Genomic DNA, 22,831 nt, shown 5'->3' with positions numbered 1-22,831 from the left:
CAGTTTGGCTTTCACCCTCTTAAGGGCTTCCTCCCAGTTAGCGCTCTCCACCCTTGAGGTTCTCCATCCCTTCCCTCCTCTTTTTGTAGTCGCTCTGCCCAGCAAGCTGGTATTGGGGAGTAAAAATAACCACAGCCGGACATCCAATAACCTCCCGGCCTGGCGAGCGGGGAGCCGTAGAGCGCATGCGCGTTCTGGCTACGGAAGCCGGAAGAAGTGTCAGAGGCGGTTGGTTGCTCGGGTTTCTGCTTGCGGCGGTGGCGTTGGCGACGCGGCTGGCTTTGGCAGCATGAACCCGCTGTGAGGCGCAGGCTTCGCGGCGCGGGGGGCGGGGGGAAGAGGAGGACGCCTCGGTGAAGTTCTCCGCCATGAACCTGAGGGGCCTTTTTCAGGACTTCAACCCGAGGTGAGGCGGTTATGTTGGCGGTGCCAGGCGGGGGCTTCGGTTCGGGCAGCGGCTGGGAGAGGCGAGGTGGCCGCGGTGCTGGAGCCTGAGGACCCCGGCACCGGCCCGAGGCTCCTCACGGCTGCTAGCTGCTCTCGGGAAAGCTGTTGTCGGCCTCTTAGTCCGTCCATCCGCTTCTTCCTCCCACACCAACTGGAACCAACCAGCCGTGGCCCAAGTTGCCCAGCTTGAAGCGGTGTCCTCCTGGAGGGAAGCCCATTGCTCTCCACTCGTCCTCTTTCCATCGTATTCCAACTTCTCTGTCTCTATTTCTCTTTTTCCTCACCTCACCGCTCTGCCTGCCTGTCCCCATTCTCTGTGCTAAGGCCATTTCTCTTGACCCTGACAACACCCCACCCCCCACCCCCGGCTACCTTCCCAGATGTTTCCTCTAGTTCCAGCTCTTGGAGTTTTCCTTGGATTTATGCCTGTCCGCCGTTACTTTGCTTATTTATCGAACAGATATCTGAGATACTGAATTTTTAGAGTCGTTGCCAGGGTATGGTAAATCTTACATAATACCTTTGGGGGATGAACCTGATCGTTTCCATACGCATTTTCTTAGCCTTCGCTGTAAGTTTATTCGCAAGAAGTCGATATTGCTCTGCTTATTTCCAAGACTTGAAATCTGTAGTGGGCAGTGCGGAGAAAACCTGGCTAAAGTCTAAATCTCTGCCCGTTCACTTGCCAAACTGTTGTAAAACTGTTCCCTCTGCGAGGTGTGAGCTCCGCTAAACAGAAACCACTTCCTGATTGTTCCCTTCCACAGCACCTCCCATCCACCCACCCCATCTGTCATATAGTTGGTACTTAGAAAACGTCTTTGGAGGTAAACTGAGTCAAGACCTAGATTGGAGACGAGGCCATAGGTAACCAAGTGATTCTTTGTTCTTCTTTAATAAGCTGTGAGGTGAGTTCACTGATCTCTTAAGTCCATTACTATGTAAAAGGAGGATCTGTTCATTGATTTGTAAGTGTGAAGACACGCATTCAAGGAAGCTAGTCTTGTCAATCCCAGCCTCCAGTGCAGGGATAGACGATTGGATGTATCGTGCATTCCTGAACTTTTCTAGCCCAGCGAGATCACTTTCTTGGCTGTTTGTTGGACATGAAAAGAACTAGAGAGAGAGAGGGAGAGGGTACTATTTGGAGTGCAGTCTTCTTTCAATTTTAAAGCCACTGCTAGTGACTGGGTGCTCTCATTTGTCTTTGTGCTCATATTCTGGCCTTGATTTGTGGCTGTCACTGTTGGCCTTGAAGTTATTCTGCAGAGAGGAGTTCATTTAGAATAAGTATACTGTAATTTTTCCTCTACTGCTCCTGGGACAACTTGGGGATGGCACTGAAGCTGGGCACATCTTGTGTATTTTCTAGAAAGAGAAATAAAAGCTGAATGGTTTCATGTCCTTGGACAACTCACTTATCTGTCAATTTTATCTATAGAATGAGTATAATTTTTCACAAGGCTATTGCTCCTGAATTAATGGCTGATTACATACAGTGTTACAAATAGAAAGTTCTGTGACTTGTTTATTAGGGATCAGCTAGGCCAGAAGCTACAAGGGGCTGTTTCAAGTTACCTGAGAGCTGTGAAAGCAGTAGTGGTCCACTGATAACCAGTTTTTTCCTTAACCATTTTTTCCTCCCAATACGTCTAAAAATTAAATGAAATACCTTGAGATTTATAATAATCATTAATACACTTATTAGTGCTTGAATTCTAAATGGAGTACAATGCATCTCTCCCTGAAAAAACTTAAAGGTCTCCTGTAGGCCACCATTGTCCTGATTCAGTGTTATTAGTGGGAAGGAATAGTATTATCTTAAAGATGTTCCAAGAATACAATGATGAGTTGATATTAACAGGTTAGATTTTTCTTAGCTAGTGGTGTTTTATGTATTATGGTTGATCTAGTTTTTAACATTATGTTTTAATCTTCTCCATGCTGACAAAAGCCTTTCAGACACATGGAGAGCAAACTGAGGGGTGTAGACAGGAAAACACCCTGTGCTAATCACCTCAGATCTGTCCTGCTCTTTGTCTCTAATTCTGAACCAATTCATGTATGTTCCTCTTACTCCTGGGCTTCATCATACCTACTTATTTAATAGGGACTTGGGTAACTTCTATTTACCATTGAATTCTCTACTCACTTGGTAGTTGCTGAAAGAAGTCGTCCTAGTTTCCCAACCCCAATCTCTGTGGAATAACACAGTCCCCTGTTTAGAGCAGTTATCTGTGCCTTTGCATGTGTCGTTTTGTTTATTTAATATTTCTCTCCCCTACTGAAATTCAAACCATGTAGGACCAAACCCATGACTTCTATTACTGTTGTTTCTATGATATAATAGCTGTCTCTGTATTTGCAAAATGAATGGTAACTCAACAGAGCCTGTAGGAACAGTCTAGAACTGCTTTGTTCAATGACTGCTTTCCTTCTCATGTGGACTATTTTCCTTCTCTCTATGTCCCTTCAGAGTGCAACTATTTCGTTGACAAGATGGGAAGGACTTTGACAGTAAAGAAGAATGTGTTCTGGAGATTATTTTTGTAGCACAGATATAGCCACTGTTGTGGTTTGGTGGTTCCTACCTTGCAAGTCTTGGTCAGTGAAAATTCACTGTGATATTGTCGTTTTTCTAGAAATAGTAGCAACGCAGAATGATTCAAAAGTGTTTAGCACCCAGCTGTGAAGGGCTGACAGCTGACCCTCTACCTATTTCCCTCTGCCACAGAAGTGGTTGATCATGAACTTTCTTTTCCTAATTGCCTTTTAGTTACACAAGTTAAAATTCTTGAAACATACTATGTCTACCAAGAATTCTTTTTGACTGCCTGAAGCCTCTAACAGCTTTACAGATTAAACAGACTATTAGAAGTTTACAGAGATGGGAATCTAATTCCAGAGTGTCTGTCCCTGGGAGGTACAGATTTGGGTGTATGTGACTTTAAATCGGAAACCTGACTATACCACAAGGCCTCAGGGTTGTCTACTCTTTTGGTAGAGCTGTTATTCGTTAGAGAAGGCCCTTCAGCTCTGCCAGCCAAACAGCATTGAAAAGGCTGTGAGAACTCTGCTTGGCCTACTGACTCATCTGTAGTGGGCTCGTGATGGGAGTGTGGTGTATCCCTTGGGTATTCTAAACTGAAACAAAGACTGAAAAATGCGTTTGGGGTGGGGGGGCTTCCTTATATGGACATGAAATACTAATAAAGTACATTATCTTTGCAATCTTCTTGTATGCTCTGTATTCTAAAGCTGCTCTTTAGTCTTTGTAAGTTGTCTTTTATTTGAAATCAGGAAAAAAATAATGTGATTGCTGGTAGCAGTTCTCTAAAGGCCTTTGCAGCTACCAGGTACGCACATGGTATACAGACATGCATACAGGCAACACATCTATTCATATAAAATAAAGTAATATGTTTTCAAAAGAATTGTTTAAAAAGGAAGGATAGGGTAGTATGATCACTGCACATAATGTGTGCTGTGTTAAAAATACATGCTGTTGAGGTTAGGGTATAGTTCAGTGGTTGAGCTTTTGTCTAACATGCAGGTTTGATTTTCTCTAGCACATAGTGTTACTCCAAATAATCCTTAAATTTTTAGAAGCTGGCCACTGATCTGTCAGTATGAGCGTACTGTCAGTACTGATAACAAATTACTGTCAGAATTACTGCATATACATTGGTGGGCATATAAAGCCACTGAGAGAATATTGACTTTTACTGATTAATAGTTGTTAATAATAGCTGTGACTTATGAGCATCCACCATACAATACAATATTTACAATAGCCTTACACATCAGAAATCAGCCTCATTTTATTTGATTCTCAAATTTTAATACTTTTTGTTTTGTGTATGTCTGGTTGCACTTATGGCACAGTGTGCAGATGGAGGTCAGAGAACAGCTCGCAGAAATCAGTTCTCTTTTTCCAGCATGTTGCTCTTGGGAATTAAATTCAAGTCAGGCCAGTGGCAAGTGCCTCTGCCTATTGATTCATCTCTCTGTCCCCAACCAGTTTCATTTTAGAGAGTCTGGACTTCTCCAAAGTCAGACAGGCAGTTGTGAACCAAATCGAAATTCTAATCTAGGTCAGGTTCCTTCTGAAGCTTTTTGCTCTGCCCTACATGTCCCTTCTATGACAGAGTATATTCAGTATACTGAGGGGGCATTTTGGCTGGTGTTTTTTCAACTTGGCATCAGCTAGAGTCATTTGGAAGAGGAAACGTAAATTGAGAAAATGTGTGCCACCCCCACAAGTTTGGTCTGTGGACAAGCCTGTGGGGGCATTTTCTTGATTAACAATTGATAGAAGAGGGTTCACCACTCCTAAGCTGGTGGTCCTGGTTCTGAAAGAAAGCAGGCTGAGCAATCCATGGGGAGTAAGCCAGTAAGCAGCTCCCCTCCATGGCATCAGCTCCTGCCTCCAGGTTCTTTTTCTGCTTGAATTCCTGCCCTGACTTCCCTAAGTGATGGACTGTTACCTGGAAGTGTAAGATGAAAACCCTTTCCTTTCCAAGTTGCTTTTGTTCATGATGTTTTAGTACAGCAGTTGAACACAAAGACCTTTTATTTAGGAGTTGTAAAATGATTATGCAAAGCAGACCTTATATTGGTGTATCTATATTCAAAGAAATTGGGAAAAATAAACTATACCCATTCCACTGCTTAGAACACTTGTTAATATTCTAGAATGGCCTTTGGAGTCAGTTTTATGAATCACTTAAGAAAACCTATCTCCGTGCATTATAATAATCATTTTTGAACCAAAATAGTGACACCTAGTTTGATCATATATCTTATTCACTAAATCTGGCACTGGTTGAATTTTGGCAGTTTCCAGAACTCACATCCACTCTCAACAAAGATTTGGTACTATTTATATAGTCAAAATAATGTATGTCAGGTTCTTAAGGCACTTCTGAGAGGCATGTTCTAAAAATGATTTGAACAATGGCATAGTGGAATTAATGCTTTACCTTCAATGGGAATCGTCAAAGGATGTAAATTCCATTTACATGTATAATTTTTGATTCTTAAAATATTGCCATTACTTGACAACGTACAAACATAGTTTTTATTGACTGTGATTTCTTTGAGGGCCAGGATTTTGAGGCACTGAGTAAATGTGCTGCATGTGTACATGTTGAGCATAAACTGGCATAAACCATTGGAAAATTCTATCGTAGGAAGGAAGCAGGGTATTGGAGGAGTATTGGTTCCTTAGGACACTGGAAATTAAATTTACCAATATTATGCTATGACTTTCTGATTGTTTTTCCTAGTGATGGGTCATAAGTATATAAGGTGACTAAAATTTTCAGATAAAGGTCTCGTACTGAATTTAGGTGTAGATGGTATATGACTGATAATATATGATCGGTCATATCTAATAGTTAAACCATGATTCAGTAGTCAGGAAAATTATTACCAAATGAGATTTTTACAACTTGTCTCTTCAGTAATACTACAGAAACAATATATAAAATATATTATTTGCACAATGTTTTCACTTGCCTTTATCTTAAAGAATCAATGCATAACAAATCAGATGAGATAAATAGGCTATAAAGAATTTGAGTGTCCATAATAGTTTGTCAGTTAGAGCCAGTCTCTCACATCATAAACAGAAATATGTCACCTAGAGTATGGTGTGTGTGTGTGTGTGTGTGTGTGTGTGTGTGTGTATGTTGGGGGGTAACTTACTTGCATCCGTTTATACCTGTATTCCTACTCTAGTTAACCCAGAAGATTTCACTGGAGAAACCCAGTGGGTTTAAAGGGTCTAGTTGCATTCTTTTAATTTTCAGAAAACAGTATTTAAAATTTTATACTTAAAGTAAGCTCTTTGGTGTCTGGTCACAAGCCTGAACATTAAACTCCTTATACATTTCAGAAAGGTATCTTTTAAAAAGTATTATTTTTCTTTTATCTCTATGAGTATCTTGTTTAATCTATGTACCATATACATGCAGTACCCACAGAGGACAGAAGAAGGCATTGGATCCCCTGGAATTGGAGTTCTAGAACTCTAGAACTCTAAAGCTGTTGTCATGTGGGTGCTGGGGACCAAAGGTGAATCCTCTGTAAGAACAGAAAGTGCTCTTAACTGCTGAGCCATTTCTGTAGCCCTTTAAATTAAAATTTGATGGCATTTAGAAGTAACTTGAGAGACTATTAGGGTGCCACATACTTGCGTTTAAAAATGCCAGCATCAGAAGTAGGAAACTTGAGTACAAAACTAATTTAATACTTCATGTGACGAGTTGGGAAGAACAGTAAGTACATTGATACAACAGTGACTGAGTGAAGGAAAACACACTGGTGTGACTGATTTTAAAGCTATTGTATACATGGCATACTTCATTTAGAAGAACAACTAACAGACCAGACTGATTATTTGCATTACATTCTTTGGCAAGCATTATCTTGAAAATGCTAGACATTTCAAGGAAAAATTACTCATGATATTTTTTTTAAAATGGTAAACTCTGAATTTTTATAGGGAAATGAGATTTTTGTCAAAAGCTTGTAAACACTACCATTGGCTTGGACTAGCTCTCAACATTTAAACCACTAGAATGAAGTAGGTAGTTATAAGTGATGTGTCTGCTCTTGTATAGTGAAATATATACTGTGGGGAGAAATCCTCATAACTTAGTGAACAGATATTTCCTATCAGCCTCATAGTATTACACAGCTATACAGGGATTAAAGAGCTGCTCAGCTCACAAGAAAGACCAATGGGTTTTAACATAGCAGAGTACAAAAGGTTCACTGATGAGATTTCAGACTTATGTAAGTTCACCTTTAAGAAACCACCATTGTGGCTGGAGAGATGGTTCAGTGGTTAAGAACACCTGCTACTACTTTTGTAGAGGACCATATTTCAATTCCCAGTACACATATCAGGTGGTACAACTAACTGCCTTTAACTCCAGTCCAGGGAATCTGCTGTCCTCTTTCAGCCTCCACCGGCACCACACTCATATACACATACCACCCCAGATATACATACACATAATTCAAAATAAGTAAATGTTTTTAGAACAGAAAAGTAACCACCATGTATTGAGTTGCAGTATGCTATTCAGCTCCCACCATTGTCTGAAGAACCTATTAAAACACTCATTTATTTTCTAACTATGTATCTCTGGAAAGCTAGGTAGTCTTCATATACTTGAGCTAAAACAACATACTACTTTTAGAATGAATGAAATGTAGATCTTATAATTTGGGTGACTTCTGTGAAGCTGGACACTTCACTGATGGAGGACTCTCATTGGTTAATAAAGAAACTACCTTGGCTTTTTGATAGGGCAGGATTTAGATAGGAGGAGTAGACAGAACAGAATGCTGGGAAGAAGGGAAGTTAGGCAGACACAATGACGCTCCAGCCCAAAATGAACATAGCTTAGAATCTTCCCGGTAAGCCACCACCTTGTGGTGCTACACAGATTATTAGAAATGGGTTAACCAAGATGTGAGAGGCTAGAGCTAATGGGCCAAACAGTATTTAAATGAATACAATTTGTGTGTTGTTATTTCGGGGCATAAGCTAGCCAGGTAGCCAGGAGCTGGGCGGCAGGAACACAGCCGGCTGCTCTTTACTACACTTCACATTTTGTAAACTTATAGAATTGATGCTACATACTAAATATGTGACATTTGAAATGCAGTTTTGAAAGTGGGTACTTTTGTAGAATAAGATTTTTGTAAAATTGTAGATATATAGTATGTAATGTGTTTACTATTGTACTTTTAAAATAACAACTTTATTAATCTCTAATTTATGTATAAGATTCACTCTTTTTAAAAGATTTATTTATGACTTTTTGTGTCATGTATATATAGTGTTTTGTCTGTATGCATCTGCACACCAGAAGAGGGTATCAGATCCCATGGCACTACAATTATTGATGGTTGTGGGTTGTCATGTGGGTTCTGGGAACTGAAGCTAGAACCTCTGGAAAAGTAGTCAGTGTTCTTAACTACTGAGCCATCCCTCCAGCCTCAAGAGTCACTCTTAAAGTTGGAAAGTCAGTGTTTTTAAACATTCCCATAAAATTGTGCAGCCTTCGATAGTATGTGAATTGAGAATGTTTTATCAATCACCTCATAATCATTAGCAGTTGTTCACATTCCTCCGACTCAGAAATCACTATTAAGTATGCTGCTTGTATGACTTTGTCCTGTAAGAGGTTCCATCCATGTACAGAGTATACTTTGTTCGTATTCAGCCCTATTATTGCCCCCTTTGCTGTCCCTTATTCTCTCTTTTCCCATTCCATGTCTCTTCCGTGTCATTTCTCTTCTACTTTCCACAAATGATAGAAAATATAACAGTTGTGTTTTTGAAGTCTTGCTTAATTCACATAACAGGGTAATCTAAAATTCCATCAATTTTCTTGCAAATGACATAGTTTTATTCTTTATTGTGCTAAAATAGGACTGCATTGTGTATATATTCTACATTTTCTTTCTCTATTAATTCCCTTGATGGGTACCTTAGCTGATTCCATAATCTTGCTATTGTGAATATTGACTGCCACAATAAACTTTTTCTTCAACTATCTTATTAAAAGCTGACTTAAATTCTTTTAAGTTTATACTTAATAGTACAGTTGGATCATATGGTTAGTTCTATTTTTAAATGTACTAATTTCCATAGTGGCTGGACTCATACATTCCCAATAGCAGTAAATAAGATCCCACTCACTGCCTCCTAGCCAATATTTATTTTTATTTGTTTGAATTTGTTATGGTTTTCTTAAAATCTCAATGTAGTTTTGATTTGCTTTTCCCCTTTATCATGTATTCATTGACTGTTTGTATTTTTTCATTTGAAATTATTGGTTCAGTTTATTGGTTAATGTATTAATTGACGTATTTACTCTTTACATTTTGAGGTTTTAAATGTTCTGGATGTTAATATCAGGTGAATAGCTGACAAATATTTTCTCACATTTTGTAGACTCTCTGTTCACTTAGTTTTATAACTTTTTTTACTGTGAAAAAGCTTTTCAATTTACTGTAATCTTATTTTTCTCTCCTTGTTCTAACTACCTAGACTATTGGGATCCTTTTCAGGAAGTCACCGCTTCTGACTACGTCTGAAATGTTCCATATGTTTTCCTTCAGTAGTCTCAAAGTTTCCGATCTTTTGTTGAGGACTCAGCCATTTGAAGTTTATTTTTGTACAGAATGAGAGATAAAACTGTAGTTTCAGTTCTCTCCATGTGGCTATCCAGTTTCCTAGCAGCATTTAACAGGCTATCTTGTTCATGTAATCAGATGATTTTTGACAAAGATGCCAAATACATTAGTTACATGTGGTTCTGTAATGCCATTTGAAATGAGGTACTCTGATACTTCCAGCATTGTTAATATTACCCAGATTTACTTTGTGTATTTAGGGCCTTTTCTGTTTCGTATAAATGTTAGGATTCTTTTGTCTCTATTTCTGTGAGAAATGTCATTGGAATTTTTATGGGAATTGAGCATTGAATCTGGAAATTACTTTTGGTAGCATGACCATTTTGACAATAGGAAATATACCAATTCATAAACATCAGAGATCTTTGGATCTTCTGGTGTCTTCCATAGTTTCTATTATATTATGTTTGGCACAATGGTACCCCAAAGATATCCATGTCCTAATTCTAGGCTCCTGGAATATATGGGATGACAAAAGAGACTTCATGGATATATTTAAACTTACAGTATTAATTTCTATTACTAATGTGAAAAATTGCCACAGGCTTATTTCACAGTTCTATCTACCAAAATGCTAGGAATAGCATGTACTATTTGGATCTTTTGTTTTGAGTCTGACATTGTTAAAATCAAATCATCTGAAGGCTCTGGGCTATTTCCAAAGTAATTTTGACTGTTGTGAAAATTTAGATCCCTGTACAGAAAAACATTGCAAAATTGATTCTGATACTAAAAACATAGAATGTATTTTCTTGAAATTATAGGACTTAAGTTGCCCTATTTGCTGTCTGTCAGCCAAAACTCATTCTCAGGTTTCAGAGGCTACTTCCATTCTGTGGATCATTTTTCCTTCTTTTCCTTCAAATCCAGCAGTAAGAAATGGCAGATTGAACTCTTTATACCTGGAATGTGTCTAATATTTCCCCCTTTGCTATATCTCTTTAATTTTTTTCTTCCTGGTTTTAAAATTAATTGGTGTGTGTGTGTGTGTGTGTGTGTGTGTGTGTGTGTGTGTGCGTTTTCAGGTATGTGGCTTACATATCAAAGTCAGAAGACAACATTCAGCAGTTAGTTCTCACCTTCCACCTTGCTGAGGAGGCAGGGTCTCTCTTCTTTCCAATACTATACAGGATACTTTAGACTAGTTGGCCTGGGAACTTTGGCTGAGTCCCCTGTCTCCACCTCCCATCTCTCTGTAAGATTGCTGGGATTACAGACTTGCCCCACTATATCAGATTGTAAGGCTTGTTTGTATTCATGCTGTAACCCATTGAACCATTTCCCCAACCCATTCCTGTTATGCTTTTAGGAACTCACATGGTCACCTTAAGCCTACCTGAAAAATTCAGGGCAGTCTCCCTATTTTAAGGTTACCTGATTAAGAGCCTTAATTCTGTTTAGAAGTTTCCTAACACTAGAATCTAGATTTGTGTTCCATTGCATAACTAAAGAACAAAAATCTTGGAACACTCTGGAATTAGAATAGAGATATTAGTCAGGGGTCGGGCTTAGTGCTCAAGTATTTAACTATCATGTATGAGGCCCCAGGGTCAGTCCTTGGCACTGTAACAACAGGAAAGGGAATGATTAGCCTGATTTATCTAAGTGGACCCAATTTAATCATATGAATTCTGAAAAAAAATCCTGGTAGCAGGAGAAATATGGTAGAAATAGAAGTTTAAAAATGAATAATGAGAAAATTTCAATATGCTTTTGTTGACTTTGAGATACAGGAACCTATGATCAAGGACTGAAGACATACCTGTAGTATTTAAGGACAATCCCCAACTGACAACACAGAAACAGAGACCTTAGTTGCACTTGGGTCTTCCAACACCTGGAATGAGCTTGTAAACATATTTCACTCAGAATTTCCTGATGATAAACAACTTGACTTTGCAGCTGAGCAGATTTCATGAATTCATAGAGAGGAAGCAGCAATCACAGGGCAAGAACGGGTCTGCATGTGGTCCTCTGTATATACACTATAGCTTTCGGTTTAGTTATTTTACGGGTCTCTTGACTGTGGGAACAAGTAAGCCTCTAATTCTTGTGCCTTTTCTTGCAGCTCCTTTATTTTTCTTTTGGCTTGGCTTGTCCAACCTCAGTATGATGGTTTTTTGTTTTATTATATTTTATTTTGCCATGTTTTGATATCATTCCTAGAAGCCTGTTCTTTTCTAATAAGAGATAGAAAGGGATGAATCCAGATGGTAGGGGATGTGGGGAGAAAGTTGGAGGAGTAGAGGGGGGGAACTCTAATCAGATTATATTGTATGAGAAAAGAATCTATATTTAATAAAATGGAGAGAACAAACATGATTTTGGTCTGCTGAGATTCTAAAATCCAATTATGACCATTTGTCATAGAGAACTGTGAGACAGTAGATACTGTAAAAGATACTAATGAAGTCACTCCAGCATTCATTTGGATAATATACCTGTTTGGTATACCCATCTCCATCTTTTTGCTTTTAATTTATCTAACTTTATATGGGTTTCTTTTTTAACTTTGCTTATTGTTTGTGGCTTTCACATCATGCATCTTGATTCTGTTCATCTCCCTGGGCCTTGGTGTGCTCCCTCTGCCCTTGAACAGCCCCCCCCCAAAAAAATAATATAAAATTTAAGAGAAAAGAAAAAAGAGAAAAACTATCATCAGGATGCTGTAGTGTTACACAGTGACTCACAGAATATATATACCCTTTAGCCCATACATCCTTACCTGCAAATGTTCAATGCAAAGTCATTGGTCTGATTCAAGGCCTCTGTTTTCTGCTATTCATACTGGGCCCTCGCTTGGACTCCTCTTAGGTATCCTGTTGTTGTACTGTGTCATAAGATCTTGCAGCTTTGGCTCTGCAGGAACGGCTCCTTCAAGTGCTCCTGCAGATCATATATGGGGTGATTATTGGAGTGGGCTAATACATAGTGTTGGTTGGTATCTGGTGGTTGCAGTGTTAGTCGGCCCTTCAGCTCTCCCCTATCCTTAGCACCAGGTGAGCTCTCTATCACTGCTCCATGTAGTTCACCCTATGCAGCAAGGAGCAAGGGGTGGGGCTGGTTCTCCTGCTTTCAAGTCCTCTGGGCCAGCTCACTCGCACCTACACAACCAGGGCCAGCTCTACTGTGTTGTCCAGGTGCAGGAGCCACTCTCCTGAGTACTACAGCCAGTGAGGGGCAGGGACAGCTCTCCCACTCTCATGACCTCAGAGCCAGCTCTCCTGCCTGCCACAGATGGTGAGGGGGGTGGGGTGGAAGACCATTTCTCCCTCACTGGTCACCCCACCATATGGCAGATGAGGGGTGGGGCCAGATCTCCCACACTCCTGTTCTCCTGGCAGTTCACCTGAGCCAAGTCAACAGGGTCAGCTCTGCTGTGCTGTCCAGGTGAGGAGGTACAGGGCCCACTTCCCTGAGTGATGCAGCTAGTAAGGAGGAGGGTCAGCTTCTTGGCCTGCCTCAAATGGCAGGGGCTAGGAGGGGGAGGGTGTAAGCAGAGACTGCTTGTTCGTTTCCCAGCCACTCAAATGATCACACAAACTATATTAATTACAACACTGTTTGGCCAATGATTCAGGCATATTTCTATCTATCTCTTACATCTTGAATTAACTCATTTCTATTAATCTATCGGCATGAGGCCGTGGCTTACTGGTAAGGATTCGGTGTCTGTTTCCTTTGTCAGCTACATGGTACCTCCCTAACTCTGCCCCCCCTTTCTTTCCCACCTGGCTTTGCTCTGCTAAGCCCTAGACTGAAGCAGCTTTATTCACTAACCAATAAAAAGTAACACATATACAGAAGGACATCCCACATCAGGAGGGCATCTTTCCCTCACCACCACTTGGCAGATGAGGGTTGGGGCCAGATCTCCCACACTCGTACTCTCTGCTGCTCACTCCCCACCCATTGCTCCCTTCACTACCCCCACCCATGTCATCAGGGTCAACTCTATTGTAGTGCTAAGGCAAGATGTAGGACCTGTTTGTTCTCTGGAGTGCTGCAGCAGGTAACAGGCAGGGCCAATTCTCCCTAGTGTTGCAGCCATTGAGTGGCGTGATCAACTATCCTCTTGGTCTTTGGTGGTATCAGGAACCACAGACAACTGCTGCTGCAGGGCCACAGATCCAGATCCAGACATGGGCTTTGGCAGCAGCTCAGGCCAAAACATCACCATGACCCCGGGTGGACCTCAGCCCACTCCTCACTGCCTTCACCTCTTCAGATCTGCCTCTCTCCACAGGACATGAGCCATATTCTCTCCCTTATTTTCCCCCTCCCCCCCACACCATATATTTGCTCAGCACTTGCTGTGTTTTCTCCTCAGTGTCCAGGGCAGATTGTCCTGGCCTGGGCAGGCATGTGGGTCTTCTTCTCCCACTCTGTAGTAATGGCACCGGGCAGAGTTTTATTTTCTCCTTGGCACCCAAGGCAGGCAGCCTTTATATGGGTTTCTTATACATATATAGTATATAGTTTCTTATTTATCCAACATAAACATCTTTGGCTTCGTGCTGATAGACTATTTACATTTAATGTTATTTTTGTTTATCTATCTATCTATCTATCCATCCATCCAGCTATCCATCCATCCATCCATCCATTTATCCATCTCTCTAGGTATTTTGAAACAGAGTTTCTCTGTATAGCAGCGCTAACTGTCCTGGAACTCAACTCTGTAGACCAGGCTGGCCTCACTTAAAGAGATCCACCTGTCTTCCTGCTACTGCCTACAAACTACCTCCTGTCAGTAAACCCTGGCAATTCTGCTTTTGTCCTCTGTTATTTTTCCTAGTTCCTTCTGTTCTTCACTGCCTGTTGCCAAACTGTTGTATATTTTGTTCAGTTCCTTTTTTTATGGTGGGGAGATAATTTTTAAATTTCATTAGCTTTGTTGATTATACTAAATAATGGGTTTCTTTATGGCATTTTCACACATATATAATGCATTTTTTTAAAACTCATATTCACTCGCCATTGGCCCTTCCTGTTCATTTCCTACCCCCACAGATCTTCTGCATTTTCATGTCTTTATTTATTTTAGTGTGCCACTGGGTTTCATTAGGGTCACTTACAGATTCCTGGGGGAGGGATTATTTTCAGAAGCATAGACTCCTTATCAGTGACTATGCCACTGAAGGAAGTATCTTTCCCTTCCCCAGGGGCCACTAACTACCTGTAGATAGTCAGCAAATGGTGGGGCCTCATGTAACACCCGATTCTGTGTTACCCCCTCGGTACAGTTTGCGCGCCACTGTACTGTATGTGAGTTGGGCAAGGGCCTGGAGATTGAAAGAACACACAAAGAGACCTGGGTCATTCGAAAGGAGATCAGCCGAATGCCGTTTATTTAACTTTGGGGAAATCCTTATATACCTCGCTGCTGCACAAGGATTTCCACCCAGGCAGGTGGGAAATTACCATACCAATGATGTCAACAGTGCCCTACAGCTAATCACCAGGCAGGGCAGAGGGATCACAGGAACGAACAGGATGCTTAGTTAGCTGACCAGAAACTGTCCTCAAGATGCACCCCAGGAACAGGGGTAGACCCGGGCCCTACAGCCTCACGAGGTACTGGGGACAAGAAAGGTAAATCTTATTCCAGTTTTTATATCAAGGCTAGAAGTAGATGTACTTGACAATGTAATATCATATTATTTCAAAGACATCTACCAAAGTCTTTTCTATTTGTGACATGAGTATGTGTATATATAGATGTATCTGTAATTTACTCAGGCATTTAAAGTAATATATATTATTTTAAATATGTGTGCCATATGAATATGACAGATAACTGTTTATTTTTCCTTTTGTGTTTTTGTTTGTTTTAAATATTTTTTATTTATGCATATGTGTATGTTTGTATGAAGAACCACGAGTGTGGTTGTGCCTGTAGAGGTCCTCAGGGTGTCTGGTCCACTGGAGTTGGAGTAACAGGCATTTGTGACCCATCTTCTGTCCATGCTGAGAACCAAACTCGGGTCCTCTACAAAAGCAAGTAGTACTCTTAACTGCTGAGCCATCTCTGTAGCCCCCTTTGTTTTGTGTTTAAGATAGGATTCCATGCTATTTTGCAGGCTGGCTTTGAGCTCACTATTTAGGCCAAGATGATTTGGAAGTCACAATGTTCCTCCTGCCTCAGCTACCTAAATGCTGGGATCACAGGTCTGAACCACCATACTTGGATATTTTTATTTTTATCAGGACATTAATGTCCAAAGGGATACCTTTATAATAATAGAATCAAATAGTCAATGACAGAGCTTGACTTTCTCCACTCTCCATGTTGTGGTATAACTAGCTCCTTCTGCTTGGGATGCTTCCTCATGTAATTGTTTGTCTGTCTAACAAACCTCCAGTTACCTGTGAAGTTCTGTGGTCACCATGTCTCTTCTTCTTCTTCCTACTACCTCAGCCAGATCCCATACTTTCTTTTCCTAGCTGCCTTCTCACCATTTACACAAATATTATACTGCCATCTTAATCATGCCTTTCTGTGTACAGATTCTATCAGAAATTCCTTGGAAGCAGGAGACTTAATTACCTGCTTTTGTTTTCTTGTCCCCAACACAATGTCTTCTACATAGAACTTTTAAATAAATAATTGTTGAATTAGTGATTTTTAAATGTGTTATTTATTTTTATTTTATGTGTATGAGTGTTTTGCCTGCATGTATGTCTGTGCTCCCTGTGTGTACAGGACTTTGGAGGCCAGAAGAAGAGGTTGTACCCCCAGAACTGGAGTTCGCTGTCTTTTAAGTATTGGGAACTGAATTCGTGTTTTCTGGAAAAGCAGCCAATGGTCTTAACTGTTGAACCATCTCTGCAGCCCTGAATTAATGACTTATTTTATGAACTGAAATATGTTTGTAATTCTCTTCATTTCATTATCAGCTATTTATTAAAAATGAGTTCTTTTTCATCATTTTTCTTTTCTCCTAGTAAATTCCTCATCTATGCCTGTCTGTTGCTGTTCTCTGTGCTACTGGCCCTTCGTTTGGATGGCATCATTCAGTGGAGCTACTGGGCTGTCTTTGCTCCAATATGGTTGTGGAAGTTAATGGTCATTGTTGGAGCATCAGTAGGAACCGGAGTTTGGGCACGAAATCCTCAATATCGGTAATACTGCTTTATAAAACTCACTGGTCCTTATCTTGAGAGAACAAAACCTTGGCGGTTCTCACCAAAGATACCATAAGGACAATTTCTTCCTACTTAAAGTTTTGTGAGTAGTGCAGTCCAGCAAATATGCTTGTTATTATAAAAACAATGTGTTAGTTTGAATGGTTTAGTGCCTAGATAGCCCAAAGATCCCAAATACAGAAATGTTATACCATAGCTGATTAAGAAACACTCTGTGTGTCTTCTCCAGTTTATTTTTAGATCTAGGATTCATTTTCTCCTACTTTCTAGTCCTAGAGTAAACTGGTAATGATGTCAGAGAGTGAGCTTGGTCCAAAGGCCATGACTCCCTCAGATAGGAACTAGGGAATGAGATAAATTGAGAGTCAGATGTTAAGAAAGGAGGCAGAGCTTTGGGGGAGCATGGAAGCGCAGGAAGCCTGGTGTGGCTGGATTCTATGGGAGCCTCTCCCTTTCCTTTTTCAGAAAAGAGAGGCAAGGGGAAGAAGTAGCGAGTGAGAGCATGAAGAAAAATGCAATAGTTTCTGATAGAACAATTAGGGAGGTAGACAGAGAGGCAAACAGCTGCTTAAGGGAAAAAGGATAGAAGAAAGCCACTTCAGCTTTAAAAGTTCTTGATTATCAACTTTTTTAAAAAGCTAGGGACAAAAACAGGTGGTGGTGGTGCATGTCTTTAATCCCTCGGGAGGCCAAGGAAGGCAGATCTCTGAGTTGGAGGCTAGCCTGGTCTACAGAGTGAGTTCCAGGGTGGCCAGGGCTACACAGAGAAACCCTGTCTTGAAAAACAAACAAAAAAGCTGTAGTTTAGACTGTGTGAAATGCATATCCCATAGGTATGTAGAACTTCTAAAGCTACACACTAAGAATCTTAGCAAATGAAGGATGTTTTATGTTAATGTTTCTTTTTTGTTTTGAGAATATAATATAATTTTTCAAGATTTTATTTTTGTTTTTTGAGACAATTGTTTCACTGTATAGCCCTGGCTGTCTTGGAACTCATTTTGTAGAGCAGGCTGGCCTCAAACTCACAGAAATCCACCTGCCTCTGTCTTCCAAGTGCTGGGATTAAAGGTATGTGCCTCCACTGCCCAGCTATTTTGTATTTTTAATCATGTTCCTTTGTGAATGTATGTCCCATGTGTGAGGGTACCATTGAAGGCCAGAAAAGGGTGATAGATCCCTAGGGCTGAGTTATAGGTGGTTGTGAGCCACCCAGTGTGAGTGCTGGGGACTGAACTTAAGTCTTCTGGGAGAATAATAAGCACTCTTAACCATTCCACCATTTTTCCAGTGCCCATTTTTGGTTGTATATTCATCCTTTTTGTGACAAAAATTTCAGATCTCTATTATATGTTTCTCAAAAATAAATTAACTAGTTGACACTTAAAAGTTATATGCCCCCTTTCTCTGTTTTGATATTTTCAAGTAAGGAAAGGAAGGAAGTTGTGTTTGTGACTGGATAGATGTATGTTATGCACAGGTACGGTCATCCCCTGTGACCATTAATCAGTAGTATGCCAGTGAGTCCTACAGGAATTACCTGCGACCTTCTTTCTTTTCTCTTTGTCCTAATTTTTAGAATATTTATCACCAATAGGACAAATATATCAGTAATGGTTATCTGTATTTTGAATGGAAATTTTAGGCCTTCAAATGCATTATAAACATTTTCAATTTTAATTTATTAATAGTTTATATTTATACAGCTAATTGAACTTTGAGCACAACTTTAACTTTTCATTTTACAGTATATTGTACTGGAATAAAGATTAATAAAAGACTTTCATTACTTTTTATTTGTGTTTTAAAGTAGCACATAAGAAAATTGGCATATCTTCTTGAATGTAACATACACCTGCAGATAAAACTAAAGTAATATAGTATTACATGAAATATGGTGTGTATTGTTTTTAACTCAATGGAAAGGACCGTGAGACTTAAGAGATATCAGAACTTCTTTTTTACAACAGAAGCAGTTAATAGAATAATCTTGGAAGTGTCTCTTATAGTTGAATTTAAAGTTATGAACATAAGTGGTTATGGATATTTGAAAGATTGTCTATTAAAGATAGGTTTAAGTTAGCTCTCTATGTCGTCTCCTCTGTGCTTTTTAATATTAAAAGTTGAAAATCAGAATGTGAATTGAGTTGGTATTTGCTGTGAATTTTTTCCTTGTACTGAGGATTCTGAACTGTATCTTTTCTTTCTTCTCTTCTTCTTCCATCCCCTTTTAGAGCAGAAGGAGAAACATGTGTGGAGTTTAAAGCCATGTTGATTGCTGTGGGCATCCATTTGCTCCTGCTAATGTTTGAAGTTCTGGTTTGTGACAGGATTGAGAGAGGAAGTCATTTCTGGCTTCTGGTCTTCATGCCATTGTTCTTTGTTTCCCCGGTATCTGTTGCGGCGTGTGTCTGGGGCTTTAGGCATGACAGGTCACTAGAGGTAAGATTTGTGTACTTAATCATCTTTTAAAATCTTACTCTAATGTCAGTCTCTTACCCTAGGTGAAGAACAGACTAATCCTTAATTCTGATTGTGGTTTACAAAGGAACAAATGTCTTCAGCTTTCTCCTAGCTTTCTATATTATAAGATACCTGTGTCTATCAGTCTTGTGAAATAACCTAGAGGATTTACAGAGATACAGACACAAGAGAGTGATTTTAAGGAATGGATCCACATGGTTGTGGAGCTTGTATGAACAGACAGGAAGGCTGGGGACTCAGCAGGAGTTGACACTCCAGATCGGAGGCTTAATTTCTTCCTTTCCAGGAAACCTCAGACATTGCATTTAAAGCCTCCAACTTTTGGATAAGGGTCACTTACCCTACACTATTGAGAATAGTCTCCTTTAAAAACTTGATGCTGTCACAGCAACACTTATCCTAGTATTTAATTAAATAACTGGCACAGTAGTCCATCTGAATTGACACATAAAATTTAACTGTCTTACTACCTCATCCCCTATGATGTCACGTCTTAGCTGCCCTCTAGTTGACTTGTCCCGATATGCCCATGAGTTATTTAGTCTTTCAGCAATTTTTTTTTCAAGTATCTATTTACACAAGCCCTTTAGACCCAAGAAGAGGAGCTATATAATTAAATAAAATACTAAGACTAATAATAGTGAAAACAGTTGTAGATGATATTTATAGTATTCTAATCTGGACCAAGCATTTGCATGGTCATCTCATAAATAGCAGCAGCATAGTAAATATTTACAACAACCTTGTGAGAGAGGTGCAGTTGTTTTTCTGAGAAGGATAATTTAAATGTCACAGCATTTAACTACAAAGGAACTGAGGACACAAAGCAATGTACTAATAGATTTAGAGGACAATGGGAAGCGTTAGAAACCCACACACACTTCTCATCTGATATTTCATTTTCTTGTAGTGAGGGCTTTGGGCAGGCCTGCTTTTCGCCCTGCCCTGCTCCTGGCTGCCTGCTAGCTTATGCCCCGAAATAACAACACACAAGTTGTATTCTTTTAAATACTGCTTGACCCATTATTTTCTGACTCTTACTCACATCTTGACTAACCCATATCTAATAATCTGTGTAACACCACGAGCGGTGTCTTCCCGGGGAAGATTCAGCATGTCTGACCTGGTGGCTGGCTCCATTGCATCTCTCTCCCTAAGGAGAGGCATGGCGGTCTGCTCAGAGAGGCGAGGCAGGGCAACTGTCTGAGCCATCTACCTCACTTCCTTTTTCCTGTTCTGTCTACTCCACCTATCTAAATTTTGCCCTATCAAAAAGCCAACGCAGTTTATTAGCCAATGAGAATCCTCCATCATTTTCTGTGATTTTAGTTACTCAACGTCAACTGTGGTCTAAAAATGTAGTATAAAATAAGATGTCTGGGAGAAAAATTGGTGTACAATTAATAGAACCTCAGAGAAAGATATTGGGGTTCAACCTGAAGTTCAGAAAAGCAAAACAGCCAGCTACTGGCTCTTACCTCTCCTTCAGTCTGAAATGGTGATCCTGCCTCCAGGAATCTCAGAATGAGACTGAGAGCTGTCTCCTCCCATTTTATATTGCTCTCTGGGGTTGGGATTAAGGGCGTGCAGCACTACTGCCCGGTTTCTATGGCAAACTGGTGTTGCTACTAGTGGTGTGTGTCACCACTGCCTGGTCTGTAAGGCTGACCAGTGTGGCTGTTTTACTTTTCTAATACTCAGGTACATTTTATTTATTAAAACACAAATGAAATGCCACTACAAAAGATCATATGCATGCTACTTTGATCATAGTACTTTGTTAGAGTTGTTCTGTTTAGTGATTATTATTGTTAACCTCTTAACTGTTACTAATTTATAGTTAAACTTTGATCATAGGTATGTGCATATTGGGAATAAAGCAATATATAAATGGTTTAGCATAGTCTGCAGTTTCAGATATCCACAGGGAATTGTAGAGCATATCCCCCACAAATAAAGTACAGAGTGTGACTGAACATGTCTTGTTTTGACCTGTGCGGATAAAGAGGAGTCTGTAGCTGGTCTGGAAGGAACATATAGAACTGGAGGCTGAACCTAAGGATAGGTTTAAAACAAAATTCCAAGAGAAAGGAATAGTGATAGAGCTAGGTCACAGGAACAGTACCTAGAGTATCAAGAAGGATTTAGTCTTGATGGACAGGGATCTTTCTATTAAAGTGTTGAAAAGGCATGGAGTGAGTGTGTTATACTCTAGAGGGAGAGTACCTTTCTCAGCCCTCATTTACTTTTTTTGTAGTTTTTAAAAACCTTCAGTAAACCTAACCACTTCTTTTTTGTACTACTCCCCTCTGACTTCTTACCAAAGACTGCTGAAAATAGTCACCTGATTGATGGACAAAACCGTCATAGGTTTATGGTTTGCAGCTTCAGCCAGACATGGATTAACAGGGCCAGAGCATTCTCAACCTCAAAGAATAAATATTGATTTGTGGTTAAGAATGGGGAAAGTTGTATTCTCTTTATAGGTAAGGCACAGGTATGCACATAGTATATTATCACTAAAATATGTACAGTACTAAAATTTTATGAGAGGTATAATTAGGAAACAAATATATCACAGTGGTTCTTAGAGTTGGAGAGTCAATATGGAAGCAAGGATCTAGGTGGTACAGTCCGGTACCATCTGTCTGTACACATAACCTCTAATTTTCCAGGGGTATTTGAGACTTTGCCCTTCTTTAAAACCTCCATGTTCTCCATATTCTCTTTTCAGGTCTGTCTGTCCAGAATTTGTTCTAGAAGTTGGCCACACTTATCTCAGAAACTTTGTACATTCTCTCTCTCTGTCTCTCTCATCTGAATGAGAAAAGAAAAGTTGTCATCTTTTTTTCTTTCTAGTCACAGAGCAGCTCTTCCATATTACTCTGTTTCCAATGCCTTTATTCACTGCCTTATTACTCACTTAGTCTGTGCTTACTGAGCTCTATTCCACCTTCACTAGGACCTGACACAAATGCCTCAAACCAAATAGAGTAGGTTCCTTTCAGTAACTTATCTTTTCAGACCACTGACTACTGTGGTGGTACCTTTTGCACTTCAGTGACCAAAATATCTCAAAAACAAAGAAGAAAGAATTGAAATATGATAAACTAATTAACCTTCCAGAAGAACTCTCAATGTAGTCCAGCATTCAGTCTGTAGAATATATATTGCTGGCATCTTTTAGTCAGATTTATAGTGAGAATTGGGAGCAAAAAGCAGAACAGAAGGGTTTAAAGAAACCTACAGTTTATGTTTTGTAATAGTTACTTTTCTGTTGCTAAGATAGCACCCTGACTCATAGAAGAGTTTGTTTGAGGTTTACTGTTCAGATATATAAGAATCCATGATGACAGAGGCAGGAGGCAGGATAGCAAGAACAGAAAGCTGAGGTGTCACATCCTGAACCTCAGTCATGAAGGCTAAAGAGAAAATTAGAAGAAGGAGGAGGAGACTTTTAATCTAAAATCTTATCCCCAGTGACAACCTCCCTCTGGCATGGCTACATCTCTCAAACTTATTAAGACAGTAC

At 39.9% G+C, this 22,831-nt stretch overlaps 1 protein-coding gene across 1 annotated transcript in view; it reads left to right on the top strand.

Moving 5' to 3' along the window:
* Positions 1 to 217: 217 nt before the first annotated feature.
* The window catches only part of Tmem185a (transmembrane protein 185A), a 34,462-nt gene continuing 11,848 nt past the window's right edge, over positions 218 to 22,831 (top strand). Inside the window, exons 1-3 of the mRNA XM_038317436.1 lie at positions 218 to 406; positions 16,615 to 16,791; positions 19,050 to 19,257. Of these exons, the coding sequence (XP_038173364.1) occupies positions 369 to 406; positions 16,615 to 16,791; positions 19,050 to 19,257 (423 nt within the window). The 5' untranslated portion in view covers positions 218 to 368. The remainder of the gene's footprint in view (positions 407 to 16,614; positions 16,792 to 19,049; positions 19,258 to 22,831) is intronic.

Source organism: Arvicola amphibius, chromosome X (assembly GCF_903992535.2).
Source record: "Arvicola amphibius chromosome X, mArvAmp1.2, whole genome shotgun sequence".
Taxonomy (NCBI): Eukaryota; Metazoa; Chordata; class Mammalia; order Rodentia; family Cricetidae; genus Arvicola; species Arvicola amphibius.
This window is presented reverse-complemented; position numbering and strand designations above follow the sequence as displayed.